Genomic DNA, 23,951 nt, shown 5'->3' with positions numbered 1-23,951 from the left:
CATTGGAGGTGGTGGAGTCACCATTCCTGGGGGTGTTTAAGGAAAGGTTGGACATGGTGTCCAGGGACATGGTTTAGTGGGTAACACTGGTGGTAGGGGGATGGTTGGACCAGGTGATTCTGGGGGTCTTTTCAAGCCTTAATGATTCTATGATTCTATAAGCTGCTGGCTCCAAGAAGACAAGGCATCTTACGGAGAAACTTGGCACAAACTCTCTTCAGTGTGATTTCTTTGTGTATAACCTGATCTGGAATCTTGATTTTCAACTTAGAATAGAAAAGATTTCATCAGAAAAAAGGTAAAAAATCCTTGCATCTTGGAGGGACCGGTGAAAGAATGTGAGGCTTTTAAAACTGGGAGAAAAATTAAAAGGAGCTTATTTTGTGCCTATGATAGTTGTTTCAAATTGTAATTAGAGGGGTTGTTCTCTTTAGAAATAAAACAAATGAAAAATAGTAATCGTATGAAATGTGATTGTCTGAACAATATCTTTCTTTCTGAGTACTCACCCATGTTATCAGGGATTTAAAGCCTGACACTCTCACGACCAGGCATACTTCCATGGCCATTGTGTTCCAGTCATACGCATCATTTACGTTACAGCTACAGTTCACTGAAATGTGGAAAGGTTAAAAGAGGAGGAGGAGGTGGCACTGCTGGAGATCCGTAGTCCAACCCTTTGCTCATAGCAGGGCCAACATCTCAGCCACAGCAGATTGCTTATCTGTATTTTGAATACTTTCAAGAGATTCATCCGGTTCCCTAGGCCACATCCCAGGGTAGCAATGCTCTCTCAGTGAAGGACCCCAGGGACAGCTTGGGCTTTCTTTGGTGCGGTGCCTTGAGTGCTTTTGCTGTTCCTCTCATGGCAGAGTCTGCAACCCCTCTGTGAGCAATGGGCAACGTGCCCTGCCATCTCCGTGCCCCTGCTCTGGGTTCAATCCTTTTTGTTCCTATCTGTCTTGTTAGTGAAGCCCCCAAAGAGGACCTGGTATCCAGATGTGGCTTCATCGGTGCCAAATGTCTTAAAGCTGCTGATCAAAACTGTATTGCTTCAGACTGTGCATGTGCAAAGTCAGTTCTGCTACAGATCTTGTGCTTTCCTTAATCTTTTCACTCCTGCAGTACCATGGCCATCACCTGAAGTGCTAGGACCCTCCCACATCTCTGCTGTAATTATTAGTAGGAAGCCAATGCTATATCATTCAGTCCAAAGCCTATTCCCTGAAGTACTTTGGAGCCAGCAATAGCCTACACCTTGTCTTCATTCTTGCATAATTATCCTCCCTTGAATGCTGTGATAATAATGTCTGTTAAACATTTAATATTAACGTGGTGTTTTACAGGTTAAAATAGCAGAATTTTCTCGAACACCTGAAGATTTTTTAAAGAAGTATGATGAGCTGAAGTCTAAAAATACAAGACATCTCGATTCTTTAGTATATCTACTGTCAAAGCTCACAGAAGATAAAGAGGTTTGTTTCTGTATTAGAACTGAGTTTGTTGTAAGTATTCAGAAGTAGTAACAATGCAGTGGTCTTAAGTGCACACACTTTCTGATTATAATGTTAAGTGAAATGCATTGAAATCAACAGAACACAACCAATTCTAGCATTTTCTGTTAAGTATAACCAGTCCTAGCATTTACGTTAAAGCATTACTGAGAATTACGCTCCTCTTGATGTAGACCACTTCAAGACATGACACTGGGATGTGAAGACCTGTGGTCTGATACAGCATAACTATTTTATGGTCAGATGTTTTTTGCTGTATTACATGTTGACCAGTATTCACAAAGTCTCTTATTTTTTTGTGTATGTACAGACACTCCAGTATTTGCAACAAAACGCTAAAGAAAGAGCGGAACTTGCAGCAAATGCAGCAGCCAGTGGCAGCACAAATTTTTCCATTTCCTCATCTACTTCCAAGATATCTCTGCAGGAGCTTGAGGATCTACGCAAGCAGCTAGGCAGTGTCACAGCCAACTCCAGTGTACAGCAGGTACTAGCCTAGTCTCTTCCCTAGCCTTGGGCACAAGATCTTTCCCTACTGCTTGCATGTAGCTGTACTCTTTCTTAACTTTTATCGTCTAGTGGAATTTAAAATTTTCCTATCCATGCAGATAATATAAATTCTCTCTCAAGGTGTATTAGTCAAATTATATTAAATCTGTGCTACTCTTCATAAAAGTGGCCTTTTCTATTTAAGTCAGTAAAGGTGAGTTGATTTTAGGCCACAGCAGTCCTTAGTGGTTGGGATTAATATAATTCCACTTTCCCATTTCAAACCACCTCTTTAACCTGTGCAGGCATTTCCTTTTCTGCCTGTAGTAGTGCTTACTCAGGAGCCCAGCAGCCTTTATAAATTGTCCCATCCTTGCTGAAAATTCTGCTCTCCCAGATGTGTGGGTGCAATGCCCTCACATAATCATTCCACAAGTGGGCACAGCCATTCTTTCTGCTGAGCTATTTGAATGAGTCTTCCTGTAATAAATGCTTCAAACTGATCCCAGTCAAAGAGGAAAAGGGAAAAAACAAACAAATGAAACAACTGTAAAAGTAAACTGTATCATTGTAAGACACAGGCTTAGAAAACAGGTAGGCAAATGTTTCATTATCAGTAGGCCAAAAAGTTCGAAGGGATGATTATTAGTTAAATCCAACCATCATTTTTCCTATAATCAGTTATATAAATAACCATTTCCTAGCTATGCTTAGGCATTTTGGCTGCAGAAGGCACAGGAACAACAGTATGAACAGTTATTTGGACAGAAGCAAAGATGGTGTGTGGGGAGAAGAAGAATGGGGGCTCAGAGGTCCGTAGTGAGTAACTGGATGATACGTGCAAATTCTTCCATTTAAAATTTTGTGATTCCCATTCTCCTCAGAGTTCTGGTTTTGTTTCTCTTTTGCCTTCTGGCTGACTATTCAATAAAATCTATCAAGGGACAAACCTATAGGCTCTGAATGTTTCTGAGATGTAGGCCTGCTTGTGAACACTCAGAAAACACATGCCAGGGTCTTTTCAGTCTGCAGTCTGTGCCACAGCAGCTCTTTGCCTGAGGTCTGTGGAGGCATCACTGTGTCTGTATTGTGTGTGTTGTCTGTTCATATTGATGGAGTTTGAATACTCAGGTGCTTGCTCTGTAGGGGGACTTCATGTTCAGTGTTTGGGGATGCCTGCAAGGTCTCTCAGCTTTAAGGGCTTTGAGTGCATATGATGATGGGGAGTGCAAACCCCCTGTCCTCTGTCAGGCAGTGTTAAGGCTGGTCTTTTTCCACTGATATTTGTGAAATGCATGTCTCCACAGAGTGTTTGCTTGACTCATCCAAATCCACAGATGTTTTAAGTCAAGCAGTTGATTTAGATCATGAAGGAAAGACAAATTTCCAGTAAGATAACTGATGTTTTTAATAGGATTTATGTGTGGACTTGCTATAAGAGGAGAGAAGAGTAAGCAGTGTTCTCTAGGATGTAGTTCAATTACAAGTTGGTTTCCCATGCATGCTTTTCCTTTGAAGCAAGATATGACTCCACAACAAAAGGAACTGAAATGGCAATGTAAGCCAATTGAAAATATTTATGCCTCCCTGCTGCTCTGTTCATGCTTTCTTCAGGCTTACAGAGCTGAAACTCTCATAAAAGGTCTGATGCTCAGGGTCATTGGGTCATTGTGACCATATCAACTCACATAGCAGAAATATCTCAGCCGGTCTCTCACAGAACTGTCACCTGCACTAGGTGAGGGTGGTTGTTGTTTTGTCCCTCCAGGAGTGAGATCCTGCATCTCCCTGTTGGCCTAGCCTATGGATGCTGCTCCTCTGTGGGGAAAAAAGGTCTTCTGTCAAATCTTACTATCCTGAGAATATTTGTGGGAATGTTTGGACCTCATCTGTCTTTCTTCCTAGTGTTCCAGAATTCCAGCTTAATCCAGGAGTCAAACTTTTTTTTTTTCCTAAATTCAATACCTCTGAGTTGAAGCTTGCTGGAGAAGACCTCTTCTGTCCAGAGGCACTCTGTGAGCTGTTGTAGAGATGGCAGAGAAATCCAGAGGCACAGCTGTCACTGCAGAGAGGCTCCCAGGCAGATAGGATGTTCTGCAAGGCTATGAATCTGGTGCTTCTCAGGTCTGAGGATCTTGCACCAGGGTTATGCCAGCACTGAGGCTGCAGCAAATACCAGCAGAACTGTTGTCTGGGGGAGCAGTCCCATGGCTAATTCTTGTTTGAAGGATTTTAAGACCTCACACTGGGCAGCTCTTAGAATGTGGGGAATGGTTGGGGTCAGCCCCAGGGTGAATGAATTCACACGTAAAAACACTGTTCTTTAAGATGCAAAGCTGATGTTTGCTTGCTTCATTCCACATTCTTCATTCCCACATTCCACTGCCTTCTGAGACCTTCTACGAGAAGAAAATAAAACGACCCTGTGCATATCCCATCTCACATAAGTGTTTGTAGAGCTTAAGAAATGGCTTTTATAAGCATGTCCCCCATGTTTGTGCACTTGTGGGTGTAAATGTTCATGTAGGTTACATGTCGTGCAGGCCCCTACAGCTGAGAATTAATCTTTCACTCCATTTATTTTACTGACATATATCCAGAGCTGGGGATGAAAACTTTTGACATTTTAAGTGCTCAATTCCTTCACTGACTCTGATTCAGAGTAAAAACACTGTTATTTTCCACCAGTGGATTATCGGGATTGCATTTCAGATGCAACTGCTCACTGCGCACTCTGCAGAAACTGAGTTCAGAAGTGTTCGTTTACCTGTCTGCAAGTGCTCCTTGAATAAGATGTTACTGCTTACAGCTTCTGCAAGTAGTTTGCTGGCTTTTATGTGGTGCACTTTGCAAACTAATAAGATTCCTGGTGCTTGTGCATGTCCCCATTCTGCTCCCATATCTGTGCCATAGCACCGAGGCTGGTGGGGAGGCATACAGCAAGGCATTATTTGATGTATCCTCCAATAAAAAGAAGACCAACTGTATAAAAAATCATTTCTGCAGCACTGAGACCAATAGACTAGATGATACTGATGGACCAAATCCTGCACTGTGCTACTGTAACATCAGTTATTCTATTTTCTGTTCTCAAGGTATCAGCTTCAGTCAATTTCTGCTTAAAATTCAAAATTTCTTGCACTTCTGAAGATCTCTCTTTTTCCTTCTCTCTCTCCCTCTCTCTTTTCCCAACAGCCTCTTGAGCTTACACGAAAAGTGCTCCGAGATAAACAAAACAAGAAGAATTCAGGTCAGCCTGTTCCAGTATTTCCATCCTGGGTATATGAGAGACCTGCACTTATTGGCGACTTCTTAATTGGCACCAGTTTCAGCACTGACACAACGGTACCTATAGGTATGTGATACACAGGGAAAATTACCTTAACATATTATGTTCCATTCAGAAGTGCCATTCAGATTTCATCACACTCAGGATGAAAGCAAAACATGGCTCCTTGGACCCTGCAGATGAAGACCAGGGTTCCAAAAAAAGAAAAAAACACCAAACAAACAAACAAACAAAAACTACCAACAAACTTACTTTCTTCAGTGCTTCTCCTGTGCTGAATTCCATCCCCATTGTTAAACCACACAATCTAATCTGTTTTGCATTTTCCCAGTCCTTTTTCTATTGAGTCATAGCTTCCATAAAATACTGCTGTAGGAGAATCATATCTCTATTCTCAGCTTTAAAATCTGTAGTTGTACATGTAATGAAAGCTCAAGGGAGCCTTCATTAATGCATCCAGCCCAATCTCCTCTCCAGTAAGACTATAACAACCTGCCCGATTTGCTCTCGTTCCTAGCCAGAGCTGCAAGGGACCAATCTTACCCTGTTGTGTTATAGCTTTAAGCAGAGCTGTGTATAGAACTCCTGTAGGAAACCTGTAGTTTCTTTCTGATGTGAATTTGGACTGTGTGGAACATGACAACAGTAGGCTCATTCCTGGAAGTGCCCCTAAATAATGATACATAAATAAATCCACCATTGTGTTTCTGGTGGGTCCTCTTGGGACATCCTTTAAGGGTATATTCCTAGCAAGCTCAGAACCATTTGTTCTATCAGAGTTTGGAAAAGGCCAGTATGGTTTTGCTGCACATAGATCTTTTGTCTTTCTTCTTTCTCTGAGATGCTGATTTGAATAGCAGCATTTGAATTTGTTGTCAAATGGTTCTTTTAGCTGCATGGGAGTTTTAAGCATGCCTGATGCATACATTTTACATGCTTTTATTTGAGGCTTTTGAATCATACATGACTGAGACTCTCAGTCATATCTTCAGTTAAATGTTTTTTTTTCCAGGGTTTAACAAAGTCCATAGTGTCCAGTAATCACTGGTGAGTGACTGTCAAATGACTGTCAAATGCTACACCAGCACATACAGTCCTACAAACTGAAAGGGACTGTTACCTAGTTTCATTAGATAAGGTTTGCCATAGTGAGTGCTGTAGCCACTCTGATCCAGTCCTCTGGATCTGAATACTTTATTACATTTCAGGTTGAGTCCTTTATACTTCATTGTAGGTTGTAGTTGACTGCACCATTCAAAGACCCTGCAACTTCTTGTTCACCTACAGCTTTTGCTGAGTTAGCATTTCTTTGTGTCTGTATATAAACTGTATATTTGAATATTTCAATGAAGGGAAGTAGGGGGAATTGTCAGCAAGACTAGAACTCCTCAGATCCAGTATAACTGAGCCCATTTCAGTGAAAGGATTGACAGCGCAAGTGATGTTTTCTTGGTCACAGATGTTAGATGTATAGCCCTGCCTGGCTGGATTACTTTGAGTATAAATGACCAAAGGATTCTTTTTTCCTGGAAAGCAAGGTAGAAGATTTTGGACTCTAATTCTGTTGCATTTCTTTGTATCTTGGTTCAGCTTTGTGTGATCTTTGTTCTCTTCGTATATCTTCCTTTTAAGCTTCAGGTCTTCAATCAAAATAATATGAATGATAAAGTAGAACTATGGCATGTTCTGATTGTGTGCTTTTTTGTCTTCTCTTTGAGAACAGGTACTTTGCCATTAGCCTCTCAAGAATCCGTGATTGTGGAGGACTTGCTATATGTTTTGATTGGTGTGGATGGAAGGTACATCACAGCACAGCCTCTCGTAGGCAGGCAGAACCGAACATTTTCGGTTGATCCAAACTTGGACTTGTCCATCAAAGAGCTGGTGACCAGGATTCTTCCCATAGCAGCAAGTTACTCTGCTGTCACCAGGTACAAACTGACATTTCTTTTCAGAGGAGGATGTTCTCCTTTGAGTGTCAAGATGTAGAATATAGAGTCTGTCATTTTGCAGATGGTGACTTCCAAGCTAAATTTAAACCTTTGGTGATATAAAATAAGAACGACACCTTATTTGAAATGCTTTTGACCGCATTTCTTTTTTTCTGACTTTTTCCTCTGTGCTACGTGTTCATTTTTACATTCACCTCACCTTTGCTGTATCCAAACACTGTCTTGGTGCATTCAGACAAAAGAAAAATGGGATGTGTCGTCTTATTATGGCTTGTCTCTTCCTGCTCTGCTATGGATTTCTCTTTGCTTCCTGCCTTTTGATCTCCTCTGGGCATCCAGGACTAAGACAACCTTTGTGTCTGGTGCTGAGCAGGAGACACAGCCTACTGCTGCCTAGTTTCTGGTAGCTACCTTAAGTAATTGTTGAAAGGCCTTAGTATAAGGTACATCTCACTGACAGCAGATATTTGCAGTGTGGATGTCTGTATTTGATTCAATCTCCCTAAAAGATCAGAGAAGAGAAAGAAACACTTTAAGGAAGCGATTTATCTAGTCTCTTTTACCCAGCTCCTTGATATGACTTGTAGTTGGAAGCATCTCTGTTTGTCCACTAATTGTGCTGGGTCTGGCTGGGATGGAGTTAACATTCCCTGTGGCAGCCCACACAGTGCTCTGCTCTGCTCATGTAGCTAGAACAGCACTGGTATCACAACAGCATTTTGTCTATTGCTGAGCAATACTGGCACCACATCAGGACTCCCTCCAATTCCCCGCCAAGAGCAATCAGGCTGTGGGTGGGTGGGCAGGAGGTGGGGAGAGGACATCACTAGGGCAGCTGACCTAAACCAGCTGAAAGGATATTCCATACCATATGGTGTCACACTGAGCAATAAAAGGTGGGAAAGGGGGCTCTCGTTATGAAAATGTCTGTCCTCCCAAACAACTGCTACACTTATTGAGGTCCTGCTTCGCAGGACATGGCTGAATATTTCTAGTTGATGGGAAGTAGAGAGTAATTTCTTTCCTCTCTCTGCGCAGCCTTTGCTTGATTTTTTTTTCCCTGTCTTCCTTTTCACTTTAATTAAATCATCTTTATCTCAGCCCGTGAGTTTTTTTTTTTTTTTTTTTTTCCCATTATACTTTCTTCTTCCCCTCTCCTTCTTCTTGAGGAGAGGAGGTGAAAGGGTGAAAGCAGTTGTGCTGGAGTTCAGCTGCCCACCCAAGTAAAGCCACCATACTAACATATATGAAGCCGCCTAAGTCTAATGAGGTGAATCCCTGCTGTGGCATGTCGAGTCAGAAGCTAGCAACAATGTTTTCCCCAGTGTCTGGGTCCATGATACCGCGTCCTTTTGAGATCTTTTCCTGTCTTCTAATCTGTTTCTTATACAAAGGCAATCACCTTGAAAATGCTGGCTCTCACTTCTTATAGTGGTTTTACTCAAAATTCTAGATCCCCTGCAGTTTGAGAGGAAACATTTTCCCACAGTACTAAGAAACTTGGTGATGAGAAGTAAGCAGGGGGACACAGCAAATGTGAAACCTGAAACTCCAGCTGAAGACTGGTATGCTTTGCAACACATGGTCTGCTCGTGTTTGTATAGCCTCCTGAAGTTAAAGTTCTTGAAAATGATGGAAATTGCCTTGTCTACCCAGGAGTTTCCATTTTGCATTTTGCAGGTTTATAGAGGAGAAGTCTTCCTTTGAGTATGGACAGGTAAATCATGCTCTGGCTGCTGCTATGCGTACTCTGATCAAGGAATACATGATCCTAATTACACAGCTGGAACATCTTCAGAGACAGGGACTTCTGTCACTGCAGAAACTCTGGTTTTATATCCAGCCCACAATGAGGACTCTAGAGATTCTTGCTTCACTTGGTAAGTTTAAAAAAATACAGTCATTGTTTTGACAAGTACGTGACAGTGGCTTCTGAAAACTGTACAGAGTAACAATACAGACAGGGTATGTATCTTTACGTCAGGAGGCACTGAATCAACAGTGGCCATCTCCTGCACCACACATAGTGGAAAGGCAAAACAGGCCCTCTCTGGATACCTTAGAATTACACTAGTGTGCTGAGTGATGAGGCACAGTTGCAACCCAGTTGAGAACATATGTTGCTTGCACATCTCATAGGAATATTGCCAGGCAGATAACCCTTCCCACAGGAATGAATTGCAGCACTTTCATTAATACAATTTTAATACCTTCCATTTCTTACTTCATGTATTGTTTCCTCAATAATTTTGATTAAATTAAACTCTCTGGCATGAGAATTCTTTTATATTTCTGTCTACTCAGCCCAGAGGATTTATCTGGACATAAAAATCTGTTTTACATAGAATCCGAAGTTGGATCATCCCTCCTGGTATTCATGTTTCCTGAAATTTTCAGGTTTCTGGAACACAACAGTTAGCCATCTACATTAAGGTTTACTTCAATCCAAAGTTCATGACAGTACTGTATTCCTCTTTCTCTGTCCCTTACATCCCTTTTGCGATGCGAAGTATAAATTTTACCATCAGCCTACCCCAAATCTGGTATTTCAAGCTGTATGTGTGACTAGCTCAATGTTATGTTGGAGAATGGATGTACTTTTGAGACTAGAGGTTTCACAAGCAGGTCACTGAAGTGTAGGATTCTTTCATTAGTGTCTAGAAGGAAAGATCTCTGTATATGTTTTCTTCAGTACAGAAGCCTTTTGGACTTTGAGCCATCAGATGCTTTGTGTCTGCCTGAGTTCAGTTCTCTTTGTCTGGAGAACTGCCTTTCATTATTGCTTTTTTGTAAGGTGGATCATTTGGGATTTTACTTCAGCATGTTTCAGGCTATAGGCTTTTGGCTGCATGGTGGAATAGCCTTGCATCTTCACATATGTACAAGAAGAGTCTGCGGCTGACTGCTGTTGATGTCAGCTAATCAACTACTCAAGTCATCATGTTTGTCATCATAGCTTGTGCAGTTAATTTGAATATTTAAATGAAGAGCCTTGTGTCTCACACCTATATTTTTTAATTTTAGCTACTTCTGTGGATAAAGGTGAGTGTATGGGAGGATCAACCCTGAGCTTACTCCATGATAAGACTTTCAACTACACGGGAGACAGCCAGGCCCAGGAACTGTGTCTGTATTTAACCAAGGCAGCCAGTGTGCCTTATTTTGAAATTCTGGAAAAGTGGATATATCGAGGCATCATTAATGATCCTTACAGGTAAAGAACAGCTAAGGAATGAAAATGAAATAAAAAAGTTAAGAAATATTGTTTTGATCTTTGGTTTTTACATTTCCTACTGTACCCATCCCTCTGTTTTATAGAGTCTGCATAGCCTAAGTGCCCAGACCAAGCAGCAGTAGGTACACGAGGCAACATTGCCTGGAAGGGGAGCTACTGGAGTGTGTTTAACTACATTTCCTATTTGATTCAATAGTTAAACAATCTGGGGCATGTTCACTTTTTTTATTTGTCAAAATTCAAGGAAATTATTTCCAAATTCAATAGCACAATAGTTCAAATATGTAATCCAGTCAAATTCCACCTTACCATGTTTGTCCCACTTGAAATGTTCTCCTTCCACATCCCGATCCCCTTCAGGACAGGGCTGAACCCTGTTCTCATAAGGCGCAACTGTGATAACTCACTGAATCTGTGTTAATGTAGTCCATTAATATAATAATCTGATATGAGTTAACAGCACTCTCTAAAGTTTCTTGTCTTGTAGAATCATTTAAAGCATTTTTCTGTTCTTAATAGTTCATGCAACACTTCTGTTCCCCACATTTTCAGAATCCTAACGGGGAAGAAACTAAAACAGCTAAAAATAATGCCTTCCTGATGGTGAGAAAGTAAATGCCAGCTTCCTCAGCTGTACACTAACAGCCAAATAACATTTAGGCTTGGTTTCTGAGCCCTATAAAATTCTCTGTGTGATAATTGATTGTAGATTAATGCAAACACTCCAGAAAATGCTTCTCTTACAACAAATACAGACTAATTTCAGTTCTCAGTTGGAATGTATCTTCATGAGACCTTGTTTCTGATAGATTATATTACCAGTTTGCAGGTCAAAAAAAGTAATCCTCATTGTACCACTTCCTGCTTCTAAACATATCCTTTAAATGTTCAGTGAGTTCATGGTGGAGGAACACGAGTTGCAGAAGGAGAAGATTCAGGAGGACTATAATGACAAGTATTGGGATCAAAGATATACTGTTGTACAGCAACAGATTCCATCATTCTTACAGAAAATGGCTGACAAAATACTAAGCACAGGTAGGTAAAAATATGCTTCTGATATAAGTGAAATCTAAGATGACCATTGCCATTCTTTACATAAAGATGAAATACATGTAATCACACTTTGCCAGTTTATAGGGTTATCCAGCTGCAACTTCCCAGAGGAAAGGAGGAAATTAAAAGGAACTCCAAATCATGTAAATAAAAAAATGTGTGAAGGAGTACAGCAGGAAGAGGAGCTTTCTGTCTTACTACTCTGTTACATGGGTACAGTTTTCTAGCAGCTAGCTAGATGGATCTAGATGGCTGAGGTTTGGACACACTGAGTCTTAGTTTGGGCACTTGAAGGAAGCATGCCATCCAATGGTTACCGTTGTTCCCTGCAGTAAGTACGAACTCCTCAAAAGCTATATCTGAAGTACAGCATCAGGTTTTCAAAGTTTCTGGCTATCTGCAAACTGGAAAACCAAAAACTTTTCTGAATCACCTTAAACGTGGTATTAGTAGCCTAATTTAAATCCTGTATCATCCATTTAAATCCTTTCCAGCTTTCTGTAGATGTTAATACAAACATTTCACAATGTATCTTCTGCTTCATGATAGTGATTTGGAAGCTTCTTTCTTGGAGGCACATACAATATTGTGAATATTGGTCATTCTTTCTCTTTTATTCCAGGGAAATACTTGAATGTTGTGCGAGAATGTGGACGTGATGTTACCTGCCCTGTGGCTAAAGAGGTCATCTATACTTTAAAAGAGCGAGCATATGTGGAACAAATAGAAAAAGCATACAACTATGCTAGCAAAGTTCTTCTGGATTTCCTAATGGAGGAGAAAGAGCTGGTAGCTCACCTGAGGTTTGATTTATTTTCTCAAATGTATGTTAAATAGATTGTTTCTGATAATGAATATAAGGTTTTAAATAGTTCTCCTTTCTTGGGATATTACTATTGTATTAGCTCTGTTCCTGTTAGAAATGTTGACCTGAAAAAAAAATAAGATTTTTTTTTTCCCCAAAATAATAAAAAATGGCATAAAATCATGGAAATGTTGGGTGTGAGAGACTTCTAGGGGTCTCTAGTCCAACTTCCTACTTGAAGGCTACCACCTAGGTCAGGATGTCTGTGGCTTTGTCTAGCCCAGTACTGACACACACCCCACACTAGCTTTCAAATGGGTTATTTATATCAGTGCATTCTGTAAACAAGTAAAAAGGTTTTTTTTTTAAATGTAATCAGTTATCCTAATTTTCCTGAACAGATCTATAAAACACTATTTCCTAATGGATCAAGGGGACTTTTTTGTTCACTTTATGGATCTCACAGAAGAGGAGCTTAAGAAGCCTGTAGATGACATCATAACTACTAGGCTAGAAGCTTTGCTAGAATTAGCCTTGCGAATGAGCACTGCCAACACAGATCCTTTCAAGGACGATTTAAAGGTAAGAATATAAGCAGAAGATAACAATCTGAGCGATTGGGAAAACCAGCGTGCCTGGAAGAAGCTGCTGAAAGTGCAGTCAAGGAAAACGGAATTAATGCCTATATTTCTGCAGACCTTATCTTAGTTAAGTCCTGTTTCATCCACATTTGCAGTGGGAAACACTTGTCCTGTGTAAGGGGGCACATTTTCTTGCTGATGTCTGAACTAAGAGAAGGTTCTTTGGGTGGCACCAGGATGAGATGGAAGCAGTAGCATATGTCTCATGCTTGTTCTCAGCTTGGATGCCCGCTCTGGAGTCCAAGAAAATATCTAATTAGATGTCCTGACATATAATGATTACTACATCTCAGGTGAAAGTCAAGGGCTTCTGCTGTAGTATTTTACAGAATGTGAAGTGTCACAGAAGCTGCACTTGGGGAGTCTGGAATCTGAATTGACCTGATAGAGGCCGAGGACAAGGTAGAACTATTGGCATAGTAGTATGTTATATGCTGATGGTTGAGCACTACAGTGACACTCTCTGCTGTCTGCTGTAGCACTGTCCAGATCAAACCATTCACCATTGTATTCTAGGTTGATCTGATGATTTGAGAGCAACATGAATAAAATGCAGTTGTTCTGCCACATAGCTCTTGGTATGCAATAGTTGTGAGTACCCTATTGGCTTCACTTTTTTCCCGTTCTTTCTTTATAGATTGACTTGATGCCCCATGACCTCATTACGCAGCTCTTGAGGGTATTGGCCATAGAAACAAAACAGGAAAAGGCCATTATTAGTGCAGATCCCACAGAGCTCACTCTCAGCGGTCTGGAAGCATTTTCCTTTGACTACATTGTTAAATGGCCTCTGTCCCTTATTATAAACAGGTAAAGTATTCATCCACTGGAGGAAAAAAGGCAGAAATTTTTGTATGGGGTTAAAACACATTTGCAAACAGCAGAATACTGCAAAGTCAATGTCTTTAAAGTGATGTTAAAAACCAACCAGTAGAAAATGCTGTGGGGTTGCTGAGCTCCACTTACAGACTATGGAATATTGATTGTCAGTACAGCCCCAACAGACTATGCCAAAGACATACTTGGAAAGTCAAGGTTCCATTTTAAGTGGAATCTCAGCCTGGTCTGTGGTCTTCTTGTGACCAGTTTCCCAGTGTTCATTTGTCCATGGCTTTTTGAAGGATCTCCCTGAGAAGATCTTCATTTGAAAGTGAACTCTCACTAGAAGGTTTCCATGTTTCCAGTCAAACATTTCTTAGGTGTAGAGGGGCAGGAAAAAAGTCCTTTCTGGTAGCCCTGGTTACAAACTAGAAGGATACAGTCTGTTGCTAGAATTTCTGTATAAACCATTTTGCATTTAATAGAATTAGGAGGAACCAAATGTTTAATTTTTTCTGCAGTGTGTCTCCTGTTCTCCTGGAGGAGCACTGGCAGACATGCTACTGTGAGCCAGGGCAAATGGGACAGGCAGTGTTATGTGAAAAGGGTGACAGATGTTGATTGCTAAATGCCAGTAATTAGCTTATCCCCTCATTTCTCCTTTAAAAAAATCAGTTGACACAGTGGGACTTTCCTAATGACATGATGCTTTAGAAATTGTCTCTTTCTCTCAAATTGAGCATATTAACTTTGACGGTAACTGTGGAGTGAAAATACTATATGATGCAGTTTCACAAACTGTGTCGACTGGAGCTCTGTAGACACCTACATGGAAGTGTCTGAATGCAGACCCGAATCCAGTCCCAGATGCTATAAATAAGCATCCCCATCTGTTTCTAGCAGTGCATTGCTGGCACGGTATTGCTGCCTGTAGCTTGGTTACAGTTTTTCTTCATCTTTTTGGAGAATCCTGGTGAATTGTTTTGGCAGTTGCTGCAGTTTTAGTGCACCAAGTATAAAACTAGAGGCTTTCAGCCCTCTATACCAGTAGGTATGTGAGTGACCTTACTACAGGTGGATAAAGAGAATTGGAAAAGGAGTCTGCTGATGTACCTTGTGGCAGGAAGTATGGAGGAGGGTCTCCTTGGAGAGGAATTCTTTGGGATGATTACAAATGTATTTTTTTATCTGGTTTGAATTGTTTCAGTGCAGATCTGTGTGTCTGAAGGCGTAAGGAACATACTGTGTAAAGTCTCTTTGCCTTTGAGCAGCTTCAGCCTTCATAGCTTACTTAGCCTGTCAATCAGAAGAGAGGGCTTAATCTGAGTGGTTTTCTGCTTTCTTTCCAGGAAAGCACTGACAAGATACCAGATGCTTTTCAGACATATGTTCTATTGCAAACATGTGGAAAGACAATTGTGCAACGTTTGGATCAGCAATAAAACAGCCAAGCAGTTCTCCCTACATTCATCTAAGTGGTATGGCCTTTTTTCCTGCGGGGTCAGTTGTGAAGCTTTGGTTTTCCTTGTTCCCATGTTAGTTAGGTATGTCATGACATGAATCAGATCATTTTGACAAGAAACAGATCATTACAAATTTCTGACAGGCTAAGAGAGGTCAGAATGTAACATTTTAGGTTTCAGGTGAAAGTGTCTGCTCAATAATCTTTGTGCTGCTTGACTTGTTCCTCTTTGTTGACACAAAGTTTAGAAAAGGAAGCCAATGGTCTTTAGGGTTGGCTCATTATATACCAGTTATATACTGGTTAATATAAGTTAATTTTTTAATTAAGTTAATATAGCAGTTATAGCAGAGTATGTTTGTGGACATTGTCTTGCTTGCTACTTTAGCGTCAGCAAAATCAGTTAAGGCCCCAGTAGTTAAAAAGCAGCATCCTTCACTTCTAGCCAGGCCACTATGCAAGGACTCATGACCTTCACATAGCTTGGCTAATGTTTGGGATTTTGGTCTCATACCAAGTGAATAAGGTAAAATTGGTGGGGTATTTTCCTAGAAAATCATTCTACCTTGTTCCATCTGTGAAGGTAGATTTTAGTCTTTGGAACTGCACACCAAGTGCAGGGGATGCCTGTTTGGAGCATGCGAGAGGTGCCAGCACTGCAAGGCTACCTACTGATATTGATGATGTCTTGAGCCATCACACAAGCTTCTGCCTTGCCAGTGGCACTTTCCTGTCACAAGGTTACCTCAGCTGCCTTGGTCCTGACCTCAACCAACATGACTGTAGCTCTGGTTCCTCTGTAATTGTAGAGGAGGTTAGTGGAAGAGACCTGTGGTAGTCTCGTGCAACCCCCTGTTTACAGTGTGACTGTCACCAGCAGTGGACAGGTCGTTGTGGCTGAAAACCCTTAGAGTGGGTATCCCTCACCTCTCTGGTGGCCTGTCCCACTTTATTGAAATCAGTTCTTAGTTTGGCATCACAGTGTCTGTGTAAATGAACATGGAAAGAACCTGTATATAATCCCGCCATTCTGCCATGGCCTGCAAAGGTGAAATCGTATTAAATGCCATTGGTGGCAGGTGATTTGATTAAATTTAATATTTTTAAGTATTCATTTAACAAGCAAGCATTTATAGGCTAGAAAGAAACATGAGCCATTTATCTTGTTATATTTTACCCTGCTAACAAATGCTTGTCTCACTAGATAGCTACACCAGTAAAATGCCTTTAATTCTGTCCATTTATGGCTGAGTAAGAGCAAATACTCAAATTAACTGTCCAGATTGAAAATTAAGGGAAAGCCATTTAAATAAGTGGAAATTAGATGTTTTCCATTAACTTTATAATCACTGTCACACTGCAGCAGTGAATTTGGTAGGACAGAAATAGCTCTCTGCTTCACTTGGTTGTGCAAGCTTAGTGATAGCTCTCCATGGCATTTGCTAGTTCTAAGTTGTGTGGGTGTGATTTTTTCCCCTAGGTTTGCTGGTGCTTTCACACTGCGGCAGCGGATGCTTAATTTTGTACAGAATATTCAGTATTACATGATGTTTGAAGTGATGGAGCCAACATGGCACATTCTTGAGAAGAACTTGAAACTGGTGAGTGTGTGTGCTTGAGAGAAGTACAAACAAAATTCTTAAGTTACCAAATTTAATGTAGGGGAAAGCTGCCTAATTTCAGTTACTGCAGGCAGTGGTTCAGTGTTTTATTGAAGACACTTTGTTGGACGAACTGTTGTTCTTAGCACACTACAAACTCTACTGCTGTTCTGCCTAACCTTTCTGCTTTGTTAGTCATGTATCCCTTTCCTCTCCTGCATCCTCCTATCTATTCCCAGCTCCCATACTCTTCATCCTGCTATGGAAAGGTGGTGTTCTACTGAACATCACTTTACACAGAGAAAAGAAACCTGTGGAAAATGAAGAAGGATGCTGGGTGCAAAGATCACAAGCAGGTCTAGGCATCGTCAATTGATTCCTTGAGGTACACGAGAAGTAGCTCAACATGCCCTAGAGCATGTCTCAGAGGTCACTGTCAGAAGCAGGATGCTGGTCTAGAGCTTTGGTCCAGTGCAACACAGCTGTCGTGGTTTGTTTCACTAATGTTCTGTCCTGTGATAGGCTTCTAATATTGATGATGTCTTGAGCCATCACACAAGCTTCCTGGATAACTGCCTGAAGGACTGCATGCTAACCAATCCAGAGCTGCTGAAGATCTTCTCTAAGCTGATGTCTGTCTGTGTCATGTTCACAAACTGCATGCAGGTACGTACAGCCTCCCCATTTTTCCCATGCTGGCATCAGATGCTTTGGGTGCCAGGCAGCCCTGACAGTCCCTTCTTTCAACTCTACCCCTCTTATCATTGGTACATATGGAAGAACCTCTCTTTGCCCCACCAACAGGCTTTGATGGCTCAGACTTTTCCTCCAAGTGGTTTCTATAGCTTCTTCCTCTGCAAAATTGCCTTTGTGCTCTTCTATTTCAGTACTGAGATCAGGTTCATATGAACCTCATTACCTCTCTTCATCCATTTCTGCAGCAGAATTAGAGGTGTAAATTCTGTAGTTTTTAAGATGCTCTCTAGTTTTTAACACACTGTTGTAAGGACCCATGAAGACTGTTCCCGTTAGGCAGATTCTAGCCAGCATATCAGGGAGCCTTAGAACAAAAACAAACAAACAAACAAACAAAAAACTTTGGGTTAAGTCAGTTTTGTGTATTAATTTTGTAATTTTAATCTCAGAGAGTTAGCATTCACTGGGATTAGCTAGCATCAGGGCTAGCAGGATTGAGTCAACGTCATGGTTTGCAAAGTGGAAAAAACGGGAGCTCACTGTTTCCCCAACCCTCTGTCCTTCCAAGAGGTTCACCCAGAGTATGAAGCTGGATAATGAGATGGACCGGCTCACCTTAGAACATGGCACAATGCTGGGCCCACCAACAGAGGAGGAGCGTGCTGAAGAGACCGCAAAGAAGAAGCTGACAAACAAGGTGGGGTGCTGGGGGAATAGCTCGGCCTTTTCCTCTGTGAATGCTGCCTGGGGCTGCAGCCTGGTCAGGGTGGCTTTTGTGCCTCCTGCAGATAGACCATTTGGTTTCCAGAGCACCACTGGTCCCAAAGGCAGAATCTTTGCAGAATTGTGGGCATTTTTGAGGGCAGTATGGAGAACTGATGTTGCTCTCAAAGTCTGCTTTGAAGACCTTGTCTCCCACAGAATTCACTGCACTTGTTAAGTTCTTAGCTGTGTTTTCAGATGTGCAGTGGATACATGCAGGCTTTCTGCAGCTCAAGAACTTTCCTATTTCCAGACTTGCATTTCATGACAGCAGATAAGCCAAAAAGCTGTGAGTGTGACAGCCTTTCATATCTGGGGTGTTTGTGTTGTCTGTATTCTTGTCTGTTATTCCTGTTTGTGTTGACTGTATTCCATGTCTAGGGGCATGCTTACTAAGCTATTTGTTTGGCATGCTCTGCTGTTAGCAGACTGCCTCCTGTTTTGCTGAAAGCCCGTCCCTAGCACAGAGGCACTAGAGTCCATCACACTGCAGGGCAATGAGAGCACTCCAGAGGTTGCAGCCTGGCTTAGGCCACACTCCCTTTCTTCTTACTGAATTTCCTACTGCTTGAAAATAAGCAACAGCATGTATTTGAGGTTTACTCTACTGGGATCTACTCTGGTGTTCACCTGGATAGGTAGGACAAAGTTTTTAATTACCCAGGATCTTGCAGCTGCTTTGGAGATCTTCTTTCAGTGCGTGAGTGACTGTTAAGTTTTATGGCAATATTTTTGAACAGGTTTTAAAAAGGGAGGGAATGGTTTCCTCTTCTTAGCAAGTGTGAATCAGCAAATGTGAGGCTACTGATCCTTTCTTTTGGTAGCTTTTAGCGGAGCATGCTGACAACTTCCACCTGACATCTGGCTTCGAAGCAACAATCAACAAGTTTGATACTAATTTCTCTACGCATCTGCTGGACCTGTTGGACAAGCTGAGTGTTTACAGCACCAATGACTGTGAGCATAGCATGCTCAACATCATCTACAGGTGAGCCAGTAGGTTTCTCTCAGTAACTTTCCCTCCTGTGGTACTCAGGTTCAGCCCAGAAGAAATGATTGATGTTTATAACTTTGCATCTCCTTCATTAGTGATAACACTGAAATCACAAGAAATGTTGCTTTGCTTTTCAACCCATACCTTTAAAAATAATCATTTGGATTATTTTTTTTTTCTGTGAATGTTGTAAATCTAATACAAATGTTAGTTTTCATGGGGATTATCTCATTAAGGAAAAAATCTGTCTACTCAATATGCTAACTAATTCCTGAATGCAGCATAAATATTCCAAAATGAGAAAACCATGCAAGAGTTTAATCAGAAATGCCTATTTTGATAACAGCTTTTAATGTTTATGGCTGGACTATGTTTATGTCTTACACCTTTGTTGAGATGTGTCACACCTGAAAAAAGAGAGAGAGCAAAGGCTTCAGGAAGATTTTTTTTTGATACAGGTTGTTGTCTCATCTTCATGCCATGGCTCTTGAAACTTTCCTTTGCCTTTTCTGGCCATATCTGACAGCCCCATCCAGGATCCCTGGTACCTACGTGTTCAAATATTGTTTTGTGAACTATTCCAGCAGGAGACTGGGCTTCCAGTTGTCCTTTACTTCTGAGAACTTCTTGATCAGCAACTACTGTACATTTACACGGCCCCAGCCTCCTGTGTTGGCATCTGCTGCTATGCCTGTGATGTGGTCACACAGCTGAGACCAAGGTTGAAGAGTAAAATCTGTCATTCCTGTTACCACGGGTGCATCCAATAGTGAAATCTAGCCCATGAGCTCCCATGCCACAGTAGAAAATTACATCTTCCCTGCATTCATCATGTAAGGGAGGTCAGTTATTATTTTATCATTTCCAGTAAAAGCTCCGATGGATGGCTTTTTTATGATGCTTCATCCAGGAGATCTTAATGGTAACTAACTCCATGATCCAGCCTCTTAGACATCATTGCAGGCAGCACTGGGCACAGCCAACACACTATTGAAGACCAAGTTGCCTGATCTGTTAATAGAAGAGCATCACGGCCCACAGTCCCTGAATCCCATAAAGAACGTGTGGAGATCCTCCCATTGGTGGCCTCACCCAGCTCAGCCCAAGGATGGAGGTGGTTCTCAGCTTACTCAGGCATTCAGAAGAATGTCAAGTGCTTGACCATTCTTTCCATCATGGAACAGCAGATGTCCTGGAGCAGCCTTCCATCACTTTATCACGTCACGCCAGAGATTATATGAATGTCTTGTTTGGTGGTAGCTCAGGTGTTGCCCTCCTTCCAGTGCTGTTCCTAGCATAGCATTAGAGGTTCACCCCTCTTATCATTGCCTCTCCACCCTTCTCTCAACAGTTTATGCTTCCAGCAGGGTGATGGAAGCTGTTTCTCCTGGTGATGCTGCACCATGGAGATTGCCAGTGCATCCTGTTCAACTGTGGGTCACTGATGTCCAGGCCAGAAGTCACCCTCCACCAGATTCCTTTGTGTTTTACAGACCAGACATGAGTGTTAGCTGTGTCAGAAGGTTAACTCCTGAGCCATGGAAGCTGTGGAGACAGTTCTTTCAAGTAATGAGAATTTGTTTTTTAAGAGCACTTCCTGCTTCTGAAGAAAAGAGAAGTATGGTGATTCAGCAGGATGTGGGAAAACAAAATGCTTCCTTGTCAGTTTGCATTGAGGATGGTGAGCTAAGCTGCAACAAGCTGTTCTGAACAGGGTCTTAGGCCTTTGCCCTCAGGTACTTCCATGCCTCATTTCTGTTCAAGGGTTGCAGAAGAAATATTGGGTACTGGGTCTTTATGCTGTCAGGACTGTCACTGCTGTTAAGTCCCCCAGTTTGGACCATCTAGGATCATGTGAGCCCTCACCAAGATGTTGGACACAGCTGGACCTTGAATTACAAAGCAGATGTCCCTATATTCTCAACTGGAATTCTGTATGTTAGCAGGCCATACAAGAGAATGTCTTTCTATTTCTACAGGCTGCTAGATAATGTTTTAAAAAGTGGAAGTCCCATGGTGAATGCCCAGACTTGACATTTAGCTCTCATTCAGTCTGTAGAGGTTATTGGGTTGAGTCCCGGACTCTATGGCAACAGGAACCCAAGAAGCAGAATGGAGATGGTTACCATCTAAAATACCAAACTTGAGAGAGAGACAGAGGAGTTTGTAAGAAATACTGGTCTTTTATTTTTTAATTGACTATTTGCTAAAGATGATTGTCAAAATGTAAAATAGGTAATTAATACATTTTATTCATAATTCTAATACATTTATTTACTTAATCCTGGTTAATATTTATTCAGTTTATAGTACCAGATCATTTTTACCGAGGAACTGAGGAACAACTGTCATATTTGTAGCATCAACAACAGAAGACAGAGATCTAGAGGGGTTTCTTCAAGCAGTGAAGCACACACATAATTCAGATTTTCTGTATGCTGAAGATGCTCAGGTGTCTTGGCTTCATCAACAACAGTGCTGGCAAAGAGCTGGCAACTGCAGAAAATGCCCAAAGTTTCTCTTTCACTCTGCAGCAGTCAGAAGGAGAATTACAGCCTAGGGAACTGTCAGATGGGTGACTTTGATTTCAAATACTCTGAAAACATTACTCATCAAGTGTGGCTAGCGTTCATCAGATATCCTTCCTTCACAAATTTGGAGGCAACAGCAATGACTGAGCTTAGAGTAAGACCAGGAGAACATACAAAGTAATGGAAAAAAACAGCAAATAAAAGTTCCAGCCACAGAACAAGAAACTGAAGTGTAAGCTGGGCTTAAGGAAGCACCAGGCAAATTCTTAAGAAAGTTATCAAAAATAATTTGACTGTAAAAAAAGAGTTGAAATGGAAAAGATGTAAATGAATCCTGTCCTTATAAGCCCTTAGATTGGAACCAAAATTTGGTAAATATGACTGCCTCAATGTCGTATTTCCTTTTTATATCATGTAAAGGACAAAAGAGATATAAGCTTTTCAACCAGGAGAAAGCAACCATTAAATTCCATCTGTTTAGGATGCTTTCCACAGTTACAGAAAATGTCAAGGAACACTTTGTTGCCATTTATGCAAGGTTGTTAAGCAACATGAAACTCAAATGTTGTGCCCATTCATTGAGTATTGGAACAACTTATTTGAGAAATGAAGAGAGTAACTTTTGTGTGATTCACGCTCTTACCACTTGGTTTCCTAGGGCACACATTTTGAAGAGACTCGTGTTACATGGCTTCATAGTGCAGAGAGCTGCCTAAGGAAGGCCGCAGCAGGAGTGGAGCTGGGTGTTTCTGTGGCATCTGAGACACTTGGATTGTTAAGGACACAGTATTATGATATTGCTGATGTTGTCTGTTTTATAGAGACATTTAAATGTACCAGCAATACTTGTGACTTTGCCTTAGCAGCTTTCAGCCGGTTGTTTGCTTCAATCATTAATCTGTTTAAAACATAATTGTTAACAAAAAGATGGTGGTAATGGAAACTGCATTTCATAGTAGTTACAGTAGATAATTTGGTAGATTTCATGCTATACTCCTCATACAGGAGTTCAATGTTTAAGGAGATAGTTTAGGAAGGAGACTGTCCTGCATGTCTTTTCACAGAATCACAGAATCATGTAGGTTGGAAGAGAACTCCAAGATCACCTAGTCCAACCTCTGACCTAACACGAACAAGTCCTAAATTTAGTCCTGAAAAAGTCCCATTTTCAGGACATAGCTACTGCTTTTGCAGTCAGGGTAATGGTGGGGATGAATTAAAGCCCACCTTTCCTCAGATGAAATGTAGGGTTGCTCCTTGGCCACTCAGTAAAATGCACTACTTCCTCATACAGTCCTTGCAGGTGCCTGATGCCCATTCCTGTCCTCTTGGTCTGTAGTGAGGGGCTTCCCCTAGCAGCGTGCTTCAGCACACACAGAATCCTGCTGTGGCTGGGCTGCTGTTCCTGTTGGCTTCAGTAGCTCATTCCCCCAGAGCAGGGCACATGTCTCCAGTGCGTCACGGCACATGTGGCACGGGGCAGATGCTGAAATACACAGCTTTGGTTCAGACTCCCTCCTTTCAGCAAACTGCGTCCTGAAATTCATATGGCCTTGTAAAACAGTCAGTGTGTTTTGGGAACCCCTTGCTGCCTGCGAGCACCCCGACAAACAAGTGCTGCAGCACGTGTAAGCTCTTGGAGGCCCTGGGCAGCACATCCAGCTTGCTGTGTGCCACTGTTTGGGGCAGGTGAGCAAGCAGGCTGATGAACTATCTGCCTTATGTCTTTCAGGTTGGACTTCAATGGGTTCTACACAGAGCGTCTGGAGCACATGTCTGCTGAGCGGAGCCAGAAGGCAGCTCCTCTGCTTCCCCACCCATCCATAGCTGCCCAGTGAAGCACTGCCGCTGCCCACTGCAGCTGCCATCTTTTCTGCACCAGCAGAGAACACGACACTTAATCACTTCCAGCCCTCTACGCTCACTGTGAGCTGGAAACAAACCACAAGGGTTATTGCAGAGAGACAGGAGAATATATGATCTCCTGGATTGTATATGTTGGGTTTTGCCTTCTGAGGCTTTAAGTCCCTAAGTCCCCTTTTTTTAAACTGCATTGTAAAATGATGTATTCCTGTGTTGTAAAATAAAATTAAAAAAAAAAAAAT

At 41.6% G+C, this 23,951-nt stretch overlaps 1 protein-coding gene across 2 annotated transcripts in view; it reads left to right on the top strand.

Annotated features, from left to right (window-relative positions):
• TUBGCP2 (tubulin gamma complex associated protein 2) overlaps window positions 1–23,951 on the top strand; it is a 26,081-nt gene extending 2,130 nt beyond the window's left edge. Inside the window, exons 3-18 of one of the 2 annotated variants that reach the window (XM_035329949.1) lie at window positions 1,347–1,475; window positions 1,825–2,001; window positions 5,199–5,358; window positions 7,016–7,223; window positions 8,925–9,124; window positions 10,269–10,458; window positions 11,372–11,517; window positions 12,158–12,338; window positions 12,742–12,922; window positions 13,619–13,791; window positions 15,150–15,278; window positions 16,743–16,863; window positions 17,386–17,529; window positions 18,128–18,256; window positions 19,146–19,309; window positions 23,579–23,951. In XM_035329949.1, coding sequence (XP_035185840.1) covers window positions 1,347–1,475; window positions 1,825–2,001; window positions 5,199–5,358; window positions 7,016–7,223; window positions 8,925–9,124; window positions 10,269–10,458; window positions 11,372–11,517; window positions 12,158–12,338; window positions 12,742–12,922; window positions 13,619–13,791; window positions 15,150–15,278; window positions 16,743–16,863; window positions 17,386–17,529; window positions 18,128–18,256; window positions 19,146–19,309; window positions 23,579–23,684 — 2,538 coding nt within the window. In that variant the 3' untranslated portion in view covers window positions 23,685–23,951. Of the gene's footprint in view, window positions 1–1,346; window positions 1,476–1,824; window positions 2,002–5,198; window positions 5,359–7,015; window positions 7,224–8,924; window positions 9,125–10,268; window positions 10,459–11,371; window positions 11,518–12,157; window positions 12,339–12,741; window positions 12,923–13,618; window positions 13,792–15,149; window positions 15,345–16,742; window positions 16,864–17,385; window positions 17,530–18,127; window positions 18,257–19,145; window positions 19,310–23,578 lie in introns of both variants that reach the window. The other variant, XM_035329948.1, reaches the window with a different exon arrangement.

This window comes from Oxyura jamaicensis, chromosome 6 (assembly GCF_011077185.1).
Source record: "Oxyura jamaicensis isolate SHBP4307 breed ruddy duck chromosome 6, BPBGC_Ojam_1.0, whole genome shotgun sequence".
Taxonomy (NCBI): domain Eukaryota; kingdom Metazoa; phylum Chordata; class Aves; order Anseriformes; family Anatidae; genus Oxyura; species Oxyura jamaicensis.
The sequence above is the reverse complement of the archived record's forward strand: the minus strand, read 5'-3'. Positions and strand labels throughout refer to the sequence as shown.